Source organism: Mixophyes fleayi, chromosome 6 (assembly GCF_038048845.1).
Source record: "Mixophyes fleayi isolate aMixFle1 chromosome 6, aMixFle1.hap1, whole genome shotgun sequence".
NCBI lineage: Eukaryota > Metazoa > Chordata > Amphibia > Anura > Limnodynastidae > Mixophyes > Mixophyes fleayi.
In genome coordinates, this window is record NC_134407.1 from 32783618 (window position 1) to 32801164 (window position 17547).

Below are 17547 nucleotides of genomic sequence, written 5' to 3' on the forward strand. Positions count from 1 at the left end.
AGGGCTCCTACACACAGGTGTTGTACACCGACATTTGTTTTGATGTTTTTGTCCTCGATTTTAACAGAGAATTCGAAATGCATCCATTAACGTGTCTCAATGCTTCCCTGCAGCACAGTGTATACTATGTATGTAGTCAATGGACTCTCCCATACAACTTCATTATACATTGCATAGTGCGAACACTGCAGACAGTGTAGAATTTGACGCAAAGTGAACTCTAGTCAGTAAGTGCGTATTTATTCTTTGTCCTATCAGCATCAATGCGTGTTTATTAGGTTTTAAAAATGATAGTTAATCACTGTGTTTACGAGGTCTAATGGTATTTCGGATTCAACAGGCCATCTGATAAAGCCCAGTTCACCTTAGAAGAATATCAGTCTATCAGGCAGAGGAAAAAACACTCTCACTGGGCTTTTAACGTAATAAACACAGGAAGGAAGTATTTGTTGCACAACAGACATCAACACATTTATTTAATACTTGCCAACTTTTAAGAACTCCAAAGCTGCTGCTTCATGGGGGCATGGCCACGCGAATCGTGTCATCCTGGCCCCACCCCTCTATCAAACTATACCAATTTTGGCCTATTACAGCAGGGGGCGTGGTCAGGATAATAAGATTAGCCCAGCCTCTACCCACTTCACTAATGAAGTGGGAAGGTTGCAGGAAGTTGCACTGCTCTTCTGGGAGCCCGGGAGAACACTCAAAAATTTGTGAGTCTCCTGGACATTCCGGGAGAACAGGCAATTATGATTTATTTCTTTTTTCATCTTTCTCCTCACTTTGTCCCTTCTTTTTACGAAATGTAAATAGTATTATAAAGTCATCGCTAACCCACCACAAAAAGCAAGAAAGAGAATGTATGAGCACTATAGGAAAATATAAAAAATCCTACAGTACATCAAATGTATACATTTATTAAATAAAGATAATTAATAAATAAAATATATTCACTGAATTTAGTGCCATTTTCTATAAATTTTATGTACTTAGGCAGTCCCCTCTGGATATTGGTTGGCTGAGAGGAACAGCAGCCCAGCAATAGATCAAGTGGGAATGATTTATTGCAAATTAAAATTTCAAAGTGTCACTTCCAATTCCTGTATATGACACACATTAGGACTGAGGGAAGCCCCATGGATGATGAAGAAGGCAGGTAACCTAGATTCCATGTGCAGGGTGCACTAGTATAAATGCATATATATTTTTATATACCGTACACTTGATCTGTAGACAGGTGTCTTTATATTTCCTAGTAGGACACATCCCTTCTCTTTGATCCTTTATTCCTTGTGACAGAGTTCTGACACAAGTCACGCATTCTGACACAAGTCACCCATTTTGACACACATTATCCATAATTGCCTATCCAGAATGTCTGGGGAAACTCGGGAAACTCCCTAGTTAGGGGGGCACCTCCTGAACTTCATATCTACAGGGAATGATTACCTGCTGCAAGGTGGGCGGTGCCATGATGGAATCACATCAAGGGGTATATTAACTAAACTGCGGGTTGGAAAAAGTGGAGATGTTGCCTATAGCAACCAATCGGATTCTAGCTTTCATTTATTTAGTACTTTCTACAAAATGACAGCTAGAATCTGATTGGTTGCTATAAGCAACATCTCCACTTTTTCAAACCCGCAGTTTACTAAATTTAGCCCCAAGTCTTGTCCACCCCAATAAACACCCAGTGGCCAGGGCCTGATGGTGCAGTGCTGTCATCCTGCTCCTGTCACTCAGTGTACACTGAGGTAGGTGGGGCCTGATAAGGATTGCCCCGCCCTTATTTCTCCACAAATCGCCTCGCCAGACCCTGCCCATCTTTTTTTTTCCTACCTTGCCCCCAGCTCTCCCTGAAGCAAGATAGGAAAAGTAGGCAAGGATACTTGTTAATTATTTGGGCGTCACATAAGACTCCGCCCACCTGCCATTCTAGGGATGATTCACTTAGTGTGATTGAGTAGGGAGCTGACTGAAACCTCCCTGAAATGACAGGTGAACAAGGTCCATGTTTCAAGTGGCATTTAAATCCCCTCCACCCCTGCTTTCATCTATTTATAATGTAGTTTAGGGCTACGAGTGTTTGATACAGACCATGTTGATTCCAAGTAGGGGCCTAAGAAGAATCAGTGCCAGCCAATCATGGTGAAAAGGGATAGCACGGGTACTATTTTATGGTGCAGTAAGTAGGCTGCAATCCAGTGTCTGTTGACCAAGTCGGGGGGCGGCGGTGGTGGGGGTCCTGGAAGTGACGCACATGTTGCTTAGCAGTGCAGAGGATTTAGAGAAGGGAGGTGGTCAGGGTTGAATCCTCAATGAGCAAAGAAAGTTTTTGGGTACTTTTTTTTTATAGGAACTAGTACAACTTCTCAAAGGTACCAAGTTTTCTAGGCAAAGTTTCTTTCTTCCTGTGTACAAAAACATGCTCCAGAAATGTCACAGATCTGAAAAGTCAGCTTTTTGGTCTACACTACACATCATAAAAGTTCCCCAATTCGTTCCTAGCCACTATCATGAACATTGGCTCATTAGCCTGTGACGAAGCTACTACTAAAAATGGGAGAACACTAATTCTTTGCACAAATAGTTGCAGCGTAAATACTAGTTTCTGACTTACTGAGAATATTGACAGAAAACACATTGCCATCCGTTCCTTTTGTCCTCAGTGCACGTGTTCTAGAGGATAACACAACATTGGCCCACCAACTCCTTATTGCAACATGATTAACAACTGGTGTTTTGTAATGTGCGTTTCCCTACCTCTGCTGCAAACAGTCCAAAACTATAAACAAGATAAAAGTAAAAGCAGATGTGATTGGGCAAGTTATTGACTATCACTTTCCAGGAACAGAACGACAACAGCATTGCATGGGCGGTATCATATGTTCACCCTCTTTGTGGCAGCACGGTGGCTCAGTGGTTAGCACTTCTGCCTAACAGCACTGGGGTCATGAGTTCAATTCCCAACCATGGCCTTATCTGTGAGGAGTTTGTATCTTCTCCCCATGTTTGCGTGGGTTTCCTCCGGGTGCTCCGGTTTCCTCCCACACTCCAAAAACATACTGGTAGGTTAATTGGCTGCTAACAAATTGACCTTGGTCTGTGTCTGTGTAAGTTAGGGGATTTAAATTGTAAGCTCCAATGAGGCAGGGACTGATGTGAGTTCTCTGTACAGCGCTGCAGAATTAGTGGCGCTATATAAATAGAGGATGATTGTGATGTCATTCCAAGGTTGCACTCTAAGCTTCTGGCTGTTTTTGAGATGAGTGCATTGTATGTATGAGGCACTGAGACCTACTGTGAACCAGTGTGTGCTAAGACACATCTGTTGTTTAAAGTTCCTTTTGTTGGATCAGTAAAAAAAACAAAGTTTACACAATATGCAGCCTGACACACTTTACATTCTTAATTCACCATATAGCTGAGTGTTTCTTGGCCTCTTCCTTGGAACATAATAACATTCCTTCTCCATTTGCACAGAGAGAAGTCGCTAAAGTTCCCGGAGATCTGTTTAAAATGTAAATTAATGTTTTACCAAAAGGTGAACTAAGATGACACAGGTGACGTGATCATTTCTCTGTAGTTGTTTTAAATACATAATAGTAATAGATCAGCATAACATTTATTTTGAATTCTACAAATAGAAGAGGTCAATGCATTAGAATTCATACGTATATATTATTCATCTTTTCCTTAATTGTTGGGCTAAATATAGTTTGTTTTAGCCAGAAAGATTACACATTTCTGATAATGCTTATTACAGGCAGCTGGACTATGTCTATACTTCACTTTTGGGGCTACATTTGCTAAACTGCTGGTTTGAAAAAAGTTGAGATGTTGCCTATAGCAACCAATCAGATTCTCCCTATCATTTATTTACCATATTCTACAAAATGACAGCTAGAATCTGATTGGTTGCTATAGGCAACATCTCCACTTTTTCAAACCCGCAGTTTAGTAAATATACCCCTTGGTGTTTAAGTGTTCCGTTTTCTCACAAGCTTCATCATCATCATCATCACCATTTATTTATATAGCGCCACATATTCCACAGCGCTGTGCAGAGAACTCACTCACATCAGTCCCTGCCCCATTGGAGCTTACAGTCTAAATTCCCTAACATACACAGACAGACAGAGAGGGAGAGAGACACTAGGGTCAATTTTGATAGCAGCCAATTAACCTACTAGTATGTTTTTGGGGTGCTCTATGGTCATTTCCATTCCCTATTCCTATGCCTAAAGATTCACACAAGTGTGAATATGTTTGAATAATGTGGCTTAGGATTGTATATATAGGTGCTCACCTTCACACACTAAGGGCTAGATTTATTAAGCTGCGGGTTTGAAAAAGTGGGGATGTTGCCTATAGCAAACCAATCAGATTCTAGCTGTCATTTTGTAGAAGGGACTAAATAAATGAAAGCTAGAATCTGATTGGTTGTCATAGGCAACATACCCACTTTTTCAAACCCGCAGCTTAGTAAATCTAGCCCTAAGTGTCTACCACCACATTGCCCCTATATTCAGTGTAGCTGTGTAGATAGGTTGTATGAAAGGGATAGGTCTTTTAGGAATTGGAGGGCTTGGTGGGGTTTTTTCCTCTTGTATTAGATGTATCAGGAAAGAGGCGTGAAGGTATAACTATATTTAACCCCCTCCCTCAACTAGCCAATCCCCTGCAGCTTATGAGATTTCCCCCTAAGTGTCTCACTTGTGTTGAGAGGTCTGATTGGATATTCCGTGTTCTCAGTGTTATAACATGCTCAGTTGTCTTTTGAGCTTCCGCCTCATCCGACCAGAGAATTAGACATGGATAAGAAGGGGTGAGAAATATCTCACAGATGGCTGTGGTGCTATATACAGTACCCCAGAGGTTTCATGGGGATGTGGTTGTTACAGCAACATTTTAATTGTGGGTTTTTATGCTTTATTGATTTTACTACATTGATTGTATTCTGAATAATATGGTAAAGGCCCTGTACAGTCAAAGAAGAGACTCTAGAATTTGTATTTGCAGGTATGTTGGGTTACTCGGCTAGTACCCCAGTAAATGTGTTAATGTTTATTGTTCTCAATAGGTAAAAATATAAAGGAAATTATTTGTAAAAAAGGTGTTATTCCTCTTTAATTTGCTTCCCAAAGGATTTCTGCATGGGCCTAGTAATTATGCAAAGGCTCACCTCTGTAGATTATTTCTAAGTGTCACTTTAGGTCATTTTAGGTATTTGGAGGAATGGTTTGATGACCTAAATAATCTTCGGGGAGTATATGATGTGTGTTTACATACACTTTACAAGCATCATTTGCAAGTGTTTTATTTTTTAATGTACATCTACAAATATAAAATCCTACATCTGTTCCCTGAACCCAATTGTGTAAAATAAAATGGCAGTTAATAGCTTCTACAATGAATGGAGAACTAACCTTTCTGTAGTGCACGAGTGTAGTTGTAATAAACCACTGATGTGTCACCATAGGCCACACCTCCCCACATTTCTGTATGGAAACTTGGAAACAATTAGAACACAGTGGTCAGCCCAAGCCACACCCTCTCAGAAGGCCACCCCTTTGCCATGAGACTACACCCACTTTCAGGTGAGCTCTTCTGGAGGTTTCCTATTACCCATCTCACACTGAAATCAGTGATCAAATACCATTCTGACTTCATTAACCTATACTAGTAGCGGCAGCATGTGTTAAATGGCCGACACAGAGCTGCTGTGCATGTAGTTATGGCAGAAGCCCCTGTCACCTACAGTCGCAGCCTTTGTGACTCAGAGAACCAGCTCGCTGTGGTGATCGATCATCTCATTGGAGTAGGCAGTAGTAATTTAGTACATACTTGCCAACTCTCCCTGAATGTCAGGGAGACTCCCTGAAATAGGGGTGATCTCCCTCACTCCCTGAAGAGTCTGGCATTCTCCCTGATGCTGAGCCAGTACAAGACGTGGTTGGCTTCGCCATCTGTGGCATGATGACACAGTTCATAAATTGTGTCCTATGTCCATTTATTGATGCCTTTGGAGGTGGCCATTTTCATGGAGACCAAGATTTAATCAAAATCTGACAGGTAAGACAACATGACTTCAGTAAAGGAGACAGAAATGTAAAAGACACTTCAGTCTGTAGAGATTCATTAGCTGCTTTTCTTTAACGCATAGTTGCCTACTTTCCCGGAATGTCTGGGAGACTCACGCATTTCTGGGAGACCTCCCGGTTCTCGCCCCGCAATAGATAAGTGGCGGGGGCGGGACTTAATGACGCAAATATTGCATCATTTTAGCCCCGCCCCCTGCTGTAATTGGCCAAAATTGTGACAATTGTTTAGGGAGCAGGGCCAAAATTATGTGATTCGTCAAGCCCCGCCCTCTCATGCCCCTCTCCCCCGGGATCTCCCTGAAGCCAACAAGAAAAAGTTGGCAAGTATGAGTTAGTAATATGGAAGCGGTTGTATGTCAGAGGTGGTATAGTACAGGGTTAGTTTGGGTGAGTACAGTGGTGTTGCAAAGAGGTTGTATAATACTATATTATACAGGGAGTATGGCAGAGGGTGTACAATACAGAGGGGCAGGGGGAGGAATATGGCCGGGGGCAGCGGGTGTATGGCAGAGTGTTACATGGGCACATGGCACTATTCCAGAGATGGTGTATATTGGATGTATATTGTAAAATACAGAGAGTATGGTAGATGGGGAGTATCTTGCTTTTTGTAGCAAGTGTTTGTGCCAAAATCAAGCCTTTGGAAGCATTTGTAAACTCCATTCTAGAAAATCTACTAACTCGCCACACTATCACCCCAAATCAGACACTAGTCGTAGCCTTGGAAAAGTTAATTTACCAAATGTATCTTTATAGTAACGTCAGCCTCATTTTTATGTACTTCAAAGCTTTTCCTGGTTTCAGTGTTAAAATACTGATAAGACATTGTTGGGCATCCATAGTTCTGTACCAAATGTATCCAAGTGACTTATTAGCCGGTAATCTTTTCCAAGTTACCCTAAGTATCTATGTGATGTGATTCGTTGTGACTGTTTATTGTCTGTTGGTTAAGTTGTGACAGTTGCATTTTTTTGCTAACTTTCACTTTTTATGTTGTTGCAAATTTGTGGCAAACCAGAAAGATTTCCACGTGGCATTATTATTTGCTGAAGCGTGCAAAGTACTAATTGTTATTAAAAAGCATTTGCTAACGACCTACATAATCATTCTTTGCATAGACAAGACACTGGGTCTTCGATTTCTTTAATTTCATGTTTGCACCAAAGTCACTTTAATGAATAATCTTTGTTCTTTTCTTTTTAATATATAAACGCTTTAGAATTCAGAAGTCCTCTTTTCATGTATGCAGGGATATTGGTAGCATTGCTGCTTATAAGGTGTTGAATAACGTTCAATGACGGCAGAAATGTGGCTAAACTGCTTGATTTATCAAAGGAGTGCTGTTGTTTTTCTGTATTTTATTTCTGTTAAGGATAATACATGTATTTATTGTTTTATCTACGGGTGATGTTAAATAGCAGCTTCAAGCACTAGAGCTATTCCTTCTAAATAGCGGTAACATACAAACTGCTTGTGCTGACACTCTGCAGTAAATGGGGAACACTGGTTCCGTCACAAAGGAGAGCTTACACTCCGAAGCTGCTGCATGCAACGCAGCCTGAGTGTAAGCATTTGAGCGATAGACTCTGAGCGTTTTACATTTAGTAGCTGGAAATGCGCTGAAGTTCACATCGCTTGTGTGACACCACCCTAAGGTGTCAAACCAACTAGCTAAACAGCTTAAATAAAGTAGCCACGTACCCTTCTGTGCTATCCTTAGGAAAGTGCTTAGGCCTGGGATTCCCTGCTTCCATATAGCAGATATTGTCCTACCCTCCAGCACAGTGATGTATTACAATGCTTATTTTACATTCATAATAATAGTTATTTCAAATGTAAGAATGTTCTAGCTGGATTCAGAGTTATTTCATGTATAGTGTTCAGAGAATAGATACTAACTATACAGGTGTTTCCAGCATAGGGAATATGCTGAATAATGTAGGCTCTACTCTTGAAGCATCTGGTAGAGGCAGGGAAAGCTCCCCCATATAATTAGTAATGGTTCGTTCTGTCATCACATCACATGGTCCTCAGGCTTCTAGTGCTGGTTGCAGAAGCAGCTGTTTGTAGTGTGGAGATGCTGCTCTGGTCCTGTCAATCGTTCCTCTGTGACTATTCCTCCAGCCCAAGCCTCCAGCTAAATCAGGGCTAGCAGAGCTGGAGACGGCTTCACTGCATGGGTGGGGCACCTGTATTTACCAGCCCTCTAATACCCCCTGACTAATAATGTCTATCTGCTGCTGTTTCTTTTTTAGGGACTATGGATCATCAAAGCGTAAATCAGGTAAGAACATGAATTTCTTCCCCTCCTGTTGCATGAAACCTTTTAGTTCTTGATTCCCAATGCAGAGTATGTGAAAAATGTATGCTGAGCTATTAGTCGTATACATGGCGTTGCCTCTATAGTCCTAATATGAATTATTACTTTAAGTCATAATGTCCAACTTGTTCTCATCCGAGCATGCTGCTGTCTCCCGCTAATGTCCCTACAACACTATAGTCATTCACTTGTGTTTAAGAAGCCCATATCTCTGACCCCGCTATTCCGTCTAGAATCCTAAAGGATGAGAGATGTACAGGGTCTGCTGAGTGATTAATGATGCCATGTCTGACTTCATATAATGCTATGTTTTCTCTTTTCTTTTAAAATTATTATTAATGCTTTTTCTTCCTTGGCTGTGCTTTGATTTATTTTGAACCCATCTCTGCAATGTCTTCCTTTAGAATTCTCAGTGATCACTATAATGATAAAAGAATGATAATAGCTTTGCATGAGACGCAGGGAAAGAGTGCACGTAATAAGTAATATTATTCTCCCACCCACCTCTACAGCATCCAGCACCCAGGAGATTTACAGCACCCCTCTTATCCTAAAAGGGTTATTGATTCCTAATCTGCTAAGTGTACTCAATCACTTGTGGACTTGCTGAATTCTTGTCTGTTCTGGATAAGATAGAAGGGAATGAGATTTTTGTAGAGATGAAGAGATGTTTTGGTTTAGCGTTCATACATACAGCATGATAAAGCATTTGATGGCATTCTTACTGTTGTTATACATCATGTATTAGGTTGCTGGTTCGTTAATTAAAATGGGTCTCGTGGTTAGAAATGTAAAGTACTTGTAGTGCTAACTGCAGACTGTGATAAATGCTGGTGACTCATTATCTGGAAGGTGTCACAGACTTGCACTGCTTCATACAGATGCATCAACATCTTACTCACTGTGCTTAGAATCTGTATCTACAGCGCTCATCAATTTTATGCTACTGCTAATTTCAAATCTTTATTTGTGTGACTCAGAGCTCTCCCATTCTTTGCACATAGTTGCCATGCTTTGGCACATATTCACACACATGCCTCACTCAGGTATCCAAGCTTCTTTTATCCACTTCTCCTCACAGTGCTTTAATCACAATGGTGCTGTCTGTGTATAGCAATATAACACTTGTCCCCATATTACTCATAAATCTGACCTAGATGTGGGGACAGGACATTTAGTGCAGTGTAATGGAATTATTGCTACAGGTTGAGGAAGCAGCACATGGATAATAATGTTAGAGGTCGATCAGCCGGGACTCTTAGTCTACCCATACGCTGTAATTCAGAAGCTCATCGTCATTAAACTGAACAGGGGAAGTATTTCATACTTAATTAAGTGAAAGGGATTCATCTTTTAACTAACACTGAATGCTCACAATAACTGGGCTGCACCATCGTCTTTATGAAAACACTGTCAGAAATGTCTCCACTGTACCTTCAAATTGCATAGATAAACCAGAGGTGTATTTTGGTGGTTCCTCTACACAGACACATTGTGGGACTGGGAACTTTTGTGTATAATTGTGTTAGTCTGAAATGTGGATGTCGGCAAAAGTAAAAACATGACCTTAAAGAACTGCGACCTGTCACATTTGGACCATTCCATAATTAATATGATTTTTCCCCATTATTTTCTCATGACAAGAGGACAACAGGCCTTCAGTTATAAATGCTCACTTTTATTTGCACTTTGATTTTATTTGGTGCCTATTAATGCTCTTTATATGTAAAGTGTGCCTTGTCGGAGCGAAAGCCATCCCATTGAACGCATCGACCAAGTAACTCCTGGCGGTGTGTGTTGGGATTGCGGACACAAGCAGAGCCTAGTAATACTGAAATTCTCCACCACTGGCACGTCATCACCATAATGCCTGGCGTAGATTCCCCTATGTAATGATCTAGTCCAGCCAGGTTTACCCATTGCCAGAAGCAAAACAACTCATCCGCATTAAGTGCCATCTTGTGGAAATCATTCGGCACATTTGCTGAAACAGCCAAAAACATCCCAATAAAGAAACAGCTTTGGTACTGCACCTTTGCATTTCTTTTATATTTGTCAATTATCTTTTACTTTTTCTTAGTTAGGCATGTTGAATAGAAAGCATACAGTTATTTAATGTTTACGTTTTTGGTGTTATTTATTTACGTTTTGTCTTCTGTTGTCAGCAGGAGAGACATGAACAGATCATTTGATGAGTTTATTGCCACTGATAGAAAAGGGAGGATGGAATATATAGTAACACGGGAGCGTTTAAAGCTAACTATAGGATCTTTTTTCTAGCCGGTAACGTCACTTTAAACCTTATTGACCACAAATTGCTGCAGGTATGACCCAAAAAGATTGCCAATCTGCATCAAAATCTGATTGGGCCGGCACAGGGCCTGTCAGATGACAATTGGTAGTTGGTCGATGATCGTGTGTGCAGACGCTGACCGACCACACGGGGCCGTATATTATGACCCTATCTCTGGGTGCCAAACAGTTGGATCTTTCAGATTTGATGGGGAAGTTCCTCCTCCATCCCTGGAATTTTTAATCATTTCTGTAGTGTAGGTTGTTGGTAACATGATCACTAGACAATAACTTCTCAGTGGCCACATAGTTTGTAAGAGTCTTTCAAATTAGAGCATCCCTGGGTCTCGTCCTTAGCACTATAGGGATATGTGCAGATGAGTCCCCTTCTTCCTTAGGGCTGAAGAGTTTAATTTCATACATATTATGCTACAGGTCTGCACTGTGTTTGCCCAGCTTGGCTGATAGGAAATTATAGTAAATAATTCCTCATGTGGTTTATTTTGTAAAATAATAGATTGTCTTATGGACAAAGCATGTCCAGTAAAGTACAGCAGGAAAGGAAATTGACGTAAAAGGTAAATGCATTGAAATGGAGCCCTTTCCATGTTTTTTCATCTTGATCACGTCCCCGGTAGCCGATGATAAAGTGCATTAGAAACTGGCTGCTTTTGGTTGCAACTTTTTGTGTCTGATTGTCAGTGATCTGCTTTAACCGATAGAATTTAGAATAAGAGTGTTTTTCCGTTTGGGAAGGAGGAGAATCATTCTGCTTTAGGTTTTTTTCATTTTAAAAGCAGTTGTCCACTTTCAGATTACTTTTTAATCATTTTGGTATGTCAGATACAATCTAGCAGAATGTATCTAACCTTAACAGTAAAGTTAAAACAATGCTTATTCTTTTGTCTGCTTTGTAGAATTCAAACATGCTGCGTTAGTTTGGGAGACATGTGTTTACAGGCATACAAGCCCATCCTCAGAAGAAAAAACTATTTTATTATACAGGAAATGTTAGATACACTCTGCTAAGGATTGTATCTAATGAAGCTGAAAAGATGGTATAATTGACAAAACAAATACCCTTTGGTTCATTATTTTACATTAGTATAAAAAACACTTGCACTATGGATTAGTTCTTTAATTTTACTTAGTATATATTTCTTTCTTGCCTCCTTCTGTTCTTTTTTGTCTTGTATTTATTATTTGCCTTATGATACATCACAAAGCTTGTACCCACTGCCTCTTATTCCAGGGCTACAAACACAATCTTCTCTAAGCTGTGATCACCATTCAACAAGCTCGTTGTCAAGGTGGACCTGCGTTACATAAGTCAAGTAATAGATTTCTATATAGACAGACAGTAGGTGCAAGAGTACAGTAGTCCCGGTAGCCCAGCATTAGGTAGGATACATTAAAATACATTTGGGTTCAGGTAAAAGACAGTCAGTAGGGTAGGCATAACAATTTGGTAGCAAGTCATTACAATGTATGCCAAATGTATACCAAATTAGTATTCCTGTACAATAAACGCTTTGCAGGAATGCAAGGAGATTGGATAAAGCGGATGCTACAAATAAAGTGAGGGACACCAAGGGGTTAATGTATTATGCTCCGATTTTTTCAAGTCGCCGGAAATCGGCAACTTTGCAGCTAAAATTTAAAGCAGTGATGGCTTGTAAAGGCAAAAAAATTTAGCTGCAAAGTCGCCGATTTCCGGCGACTTGAAAAAATCGGAGCATAATACATTTACCCCCAAGTGTATCATGGGGGAGGCAGGGAAGTCTGGGGGAGGCAGGGAAGTCTGGAACTGTCTCTTGGCTCTGTAGTTATCATCATCATTATCATCATCAGGTATTTATACAGCACCACTAATTCCGCAGCGCTGTTCAGAGAACTCACTCGCATCAGTCCCTGCCCCATAGGAGCTTACAGTCTAAATTCCCTAGCATACATACATACACACAGACAGACAGAGAGACTAGGGTCAATTTGATAGCAGCCAATTAACCTACTATTATGTAGTAGGCTATTTAACCTGAAGATGTGACCTGTTCTCTGCCTCAGTTTTTTAATAACAAATTCATATAAAGACAAGGATTAAAGGCATATTAAAGTAAAATTTGCAAGATGACAGGTACATAGTCAACCGGAGGGGGGAATTCCTGTTTTTTACCCTTTTTAATATGCTGTTGTAAAATACTATAATACCCTATGTCATATTACATCCCTCTACATCAGCGTTTCCCAACCCTAGTCCTCAAGTACCCCTAACAGTACATGTTTTCCATATCTCTTTGCTGGAGCACAGGTGTATTCATTACTGACTGACACATTTTGAAAGATCCACAGGTGGTATAATTATATCACTGGTCACCTGGAAAACCTGCACTGTTAGGGCTACTTGAGGTCTAGGGTTGGAAAACACTGCTCTTCATTCAACTATGCCTTTAGTGGCATTAACATTAGAATAATAGGGATTTTTGTCAGTATAGAAACAGGAGATTGTTGGTGTTACGTTGGGGGTTATCATTCCTTAGGTGTCTGCCTGCAACACTTGATTATGTATCACCCTGTGTGAGTTATAAATCCTGCCCACTGTGTATAGTAGAGACGTCCAGCTTCTACTTGGGTTTTATTTTCCCTTTAACTACTGCCTGTGTTTTCTGACATTTATGTACAGATGGGATATTGTCTGTTTACTATTGTACTGCGACAATGCCCATGGTAATATTTAATACAAAAGGGCTTATTGACCAGAGCTGTTTATCAGGATTGTGCCTTGTGTATGGTGATTATATCCAGTGAAGAGTTGTGTTGTCTCATTCTCCGTGTCACATGGGAGGCTGACAGCATTCAGACAAACATGAACCAGGATCCCAGGGCTGGAGGAGATGTCTTCACAGTGCTTGGAGAGATTCGCATGGTGCAATAAACATGTGAACTCGGCAAACATGTGGCCCACAAACAGCTTGGGGGGTGAATGGATCTTGTCATCCAGTGTACAGAGTACCCTGCTAGACTGGCATTAGTGTCTGCAGCTCCAGGGTCCTAGCGCTTGTTGTGTACTCAGAGGAGGTCAAATATTTGACTATAATATTTACCTTTATCTTTTATTACCATATTTCAGGAACAGTAATCCCACAGTCTATCCTTTATAGGATCATAGTAACTTAACTGCAAGCTGTTTCTGTATGCAGCATTCACTCACATGTAAAACATTTGATAGAATTTAAAAGGAAAGTGTTGCATGTTTAATCATCATCATCACCATTTATTTATATAGCACCACTAATTCTGCAGCGCTGTACAGAGAACTCATTCACATCAGTCCCTGCCCCATTGGAGCTTACAGTCTAAATTCTCTAACACACACACACACACTCACACAGACAGAGAGAGAAACAGACAGACAGCGAGGGAGAGACTAGGGTCAATTTTGATAGCAGCCAATTAACCTAACAGTATGTTTTTGGAGTGTGGGAGGAAACCGGAGCACCCGGAGGAAACCCAAGCAAACACAGGGAGAACATACAAACTCCACACAGATAAGATTCATGTGTCCATTTTTCCTAGGACAATCCCAGTTTTTGGTCAAGGAAATTGTTAACTAAGAATACTGTATGGTGCTGCAATTATTTCCCAAAAGAAGCCACTTATACACTGTTATACACTCAGTTTCAAGAATGATGGCACCTCTCTGTGTGTGTTACACTGTGATGGATCTGCCTTGCCGCTAAAATCCAGAGTGGCACGACATGTTTGGGATGAATGCAGCACGGTGGCTTAGTGGATAGCACTTCTGCCTTACAGCACTGGGGTCATGAGTTCAATTCCCGACCATGGCCTTATCTGTGTGGAGTTTGTATGTTCTCCTTGTGTTTGCGTGGGATTCCTCCGGGTGCTCCGGTTTCCTCCCACACTTCAAAAACATACCAGTAGGTTAATTGGCTGCTATCAAATTGACCTTAGTCTGTCTGTGTGTGTGTATGTTACAGAATTTAGACTGTAAGCCCCAATGGGGCAGGGAATGATGTGAGCAAGTTCTCTGTACAGTGCTGCGGAATTAGTGGCGCTATATAAATAGCTAATGATGAAGATGATTATGACACTGGTAAATAGGAAACTTGAAAGCAATACCCGTTCCTGGAACCCATAGACACCAACAAGAAATTTGCTGTTTTGTGGTTAGAAGCTGATTGGTTATTAAGGGCTACGACCATTCATTACACTTATGTGTGCAACGATTTCCATAAAGATTTTGCACTACTTACAACTTCCAAAACAATAAGCTGCAGCTTCCTCATTGCAGTACTTCCTGGCCACCATTAGGGGGAGCTCCATGTTTTACTGCCTATACCACATTTTATAAGCCACATTAACCCTTCACATAGACCAGTAAGTGAACCCAGTGTTCTCCCAAGAAAATTTTGCCAGCCAGGTGGCATTAAGGTGAATTAGGGTGAGGGCGGTGTAATAAATCACTATAATAATAATAAAGAAGAAAATGTTGGAGGTTATTGCCCACACCTATTTTTAAAGACTCTTGTAGCTATTGCCCGCTTGCTGGCATGTCAGGACACACTTGTTTATTTATTTTTAATTAATTAATTATTTTTGTTAATGTCTGGCACCTGAACCTCTGCCTGCCTGGACTGGTCGGACTGGTGATCAGTGGTCTAACATACTGATGGCTGCAGTGCTCACACAGTGCTTATTATAACAGGATAAGCAATGGTTTGTCCTATTATAATAGGATTCCTTTGAACTCCAATAGCTGGGTGTAAAGTAAAAACAGCCGGGAGGAACACCAGGAAATAGGTCCTGGGAAAAACCTAAAATACTTGATGAGCACCAGCTCCCTACAAATATGAGTGAACTAGTTATATTCCCAATAAGACAGATTCGGCCCCCAACATTGCTGCCTCACTTCTGTAGGAGGCGAGTCCTCTTTAGGAACTGGATCCAGACAGGAGGGTTCTGGGTAAAGAAATCCAGTCTGTCCCTGTGGAATGACACCTAACTTTGTGTAGTGATCATCAGATTTTGGGATATAAATAAGTTAACCTTTTAAACTACAGCCATGTTACCCCTTTGTGTGAAATAACCGATGCGTGGCACACCTGCGGAATGCTCTATAGTTGCATTTTACTCTAACAACCATCTAGAACTGTCTAGGAGTATACAATTTGGGATCACAGCGGCTGGTAACAGATAATGACCATTCTGAAGTTGGCAACTTTAAGCTGACAAGGTGCTGCCACTCCAAACCACTGCATGTCTGGAAGTGCTGGCATAGACAGCCGTCTACTCAAAGATGCTGACCTAGGCTTTAAAACTTCATAGACCTGTAGTTTTGTGGGAAACCAGCGCAATAATGATTTACTCATAGCATGTGTCTTCACGTGTAGGACATACATACATCATATAACACACAGAAATTCCTTTATCTCTCTAAGCACACTTTCTAAAGCTGGACTCATTCAATGTAGTAGTAAATGTAAATATCCCTGCAGCTTCTTCAAACATTTTCAACCACTGATCTGTTTTCTCTTACAATGCTGTTTTGAGTTTAAGTTGATTTTTATAAGACTTAACGGTGTCTTAGCTTTCCTGATCCTCTCCCCTTTGCATCCGTGTAGGAAAAAACCAGATGTACATTTGCGGGAACTAGCACTGTGCTGGTACAAGTCACTAAACGTCACGCTGCTCTCATACAAAATAGAACAAAAGAATATGACTTTTAGAGAGAAGCAGCTACTGTTAGAAACAGCCAGATGCTACAGATTAGTCTCCTAATGGCTAGAATTAGTTTTTAATGACACAATCTATTTTTGAGAAGGGCTTAATTTGAGTGTTAACTACTGATTAAAAAGTATTCGGCAGATGTTTTATGGTAATTAGGTAATAGATCATTTATTATTTTGTTTCTTTGCTTAATTTTGCTGGTGTAAGATTAATTTAGAAAAAAAAAGTCTTGATTAAAGTGCAGCCGTCACCGACACAGTGTGGAGGCAGCCATTTTGTTGGTGATCCAGTATTCATGAGAATGCAGCCTATCGTTTCACTAGGAAGTAGCGGTTTCTCAGTGCTCCGTGCTGTAGTGATGTCTCTAGTTCCTAGTGAATGGCATCATTCTTATTCATACTTGCCAACTCTCCCTGAATGTCAGGGAGACTCCCTGAACTAGGGGTGATCTCCCTCACTCCCTGAAGAGTTTGGCATTCTTCCTGATGCTGAGCCAGTACAAAACGTGGTTGAGGCAGGATGACACAGTTCAGAAATTGTGTCCTATGTACATGTATTGATACCTATGGAGGTGGCCATTTTCATGGAGACCAATATTTAATCAAAGACTGACAGGTAAGACAACATAACTTTAGTAATGGAGACAGAAATGTAAAAGACACTTCAGTCTCTAGAGATTCATTAGCTGCTTTTCTTTAACGCATAGTTGCTTACTCTCCTGGAATGTCTAGGAGACTCCCGCATTTCTGGGAGGCCTCCCGGGCTCCCAGGAGAGCAGGGCAAGCTCCCGGTTCTCGCCCCTGCAATAGATAAGTGGCGGGGGCGGGGCTTAATGGTGCAAATAGGGCATCATCTTAGCCCCCCCCTTCTGTAATTGGCCCCCTAAACAGGGCCAAAATTATGTGATTCGTCAAGCCCCGCCCTCACATGCCCACCTCCCCCGGGATCTCCCTGAAGCTAACATGGAAAAGTTGGCAAGTATGTTCTTATTAATATTTTTTTCTCCCACAAAATGGCTGCCTCCGCGGTGTGTAGGAGACTGGTGAACTATAACATTGTGGAAAAAATAACACAAATGTGCCT

General features: G+C 40.9%; 1 protein-coding gene across 6 annotated transcripts in view; it reads left to right on the top strand.

Moving 5' to 3' along the window:
• SH3PXD2A (SH3 and PX domains 2A) overlaps nucleotides 1-17547 on the top strand; it is a 236409-nt gene that overhangs the window by 140399 nt on the left and 78463 nt on the right. For 5 of the 6 annotated variants that reach the window (XM_075216202.1, XM_075216203.1, XM_075216206.1 and 2 more), the window contains one exon: nucleotides 8363-8391. In XM_075216202.1, coding sequence (XP_075072303.1) covers nucleotides 8363-8391 — 29 coding nt within the window. Of the gene's footprint in view, nucleotides 1-8105; nucleotides 8392-17547 lie in introns of those variants that run through there. The other variant, XM_075216208.1, reaches the window with a different exon arrangement.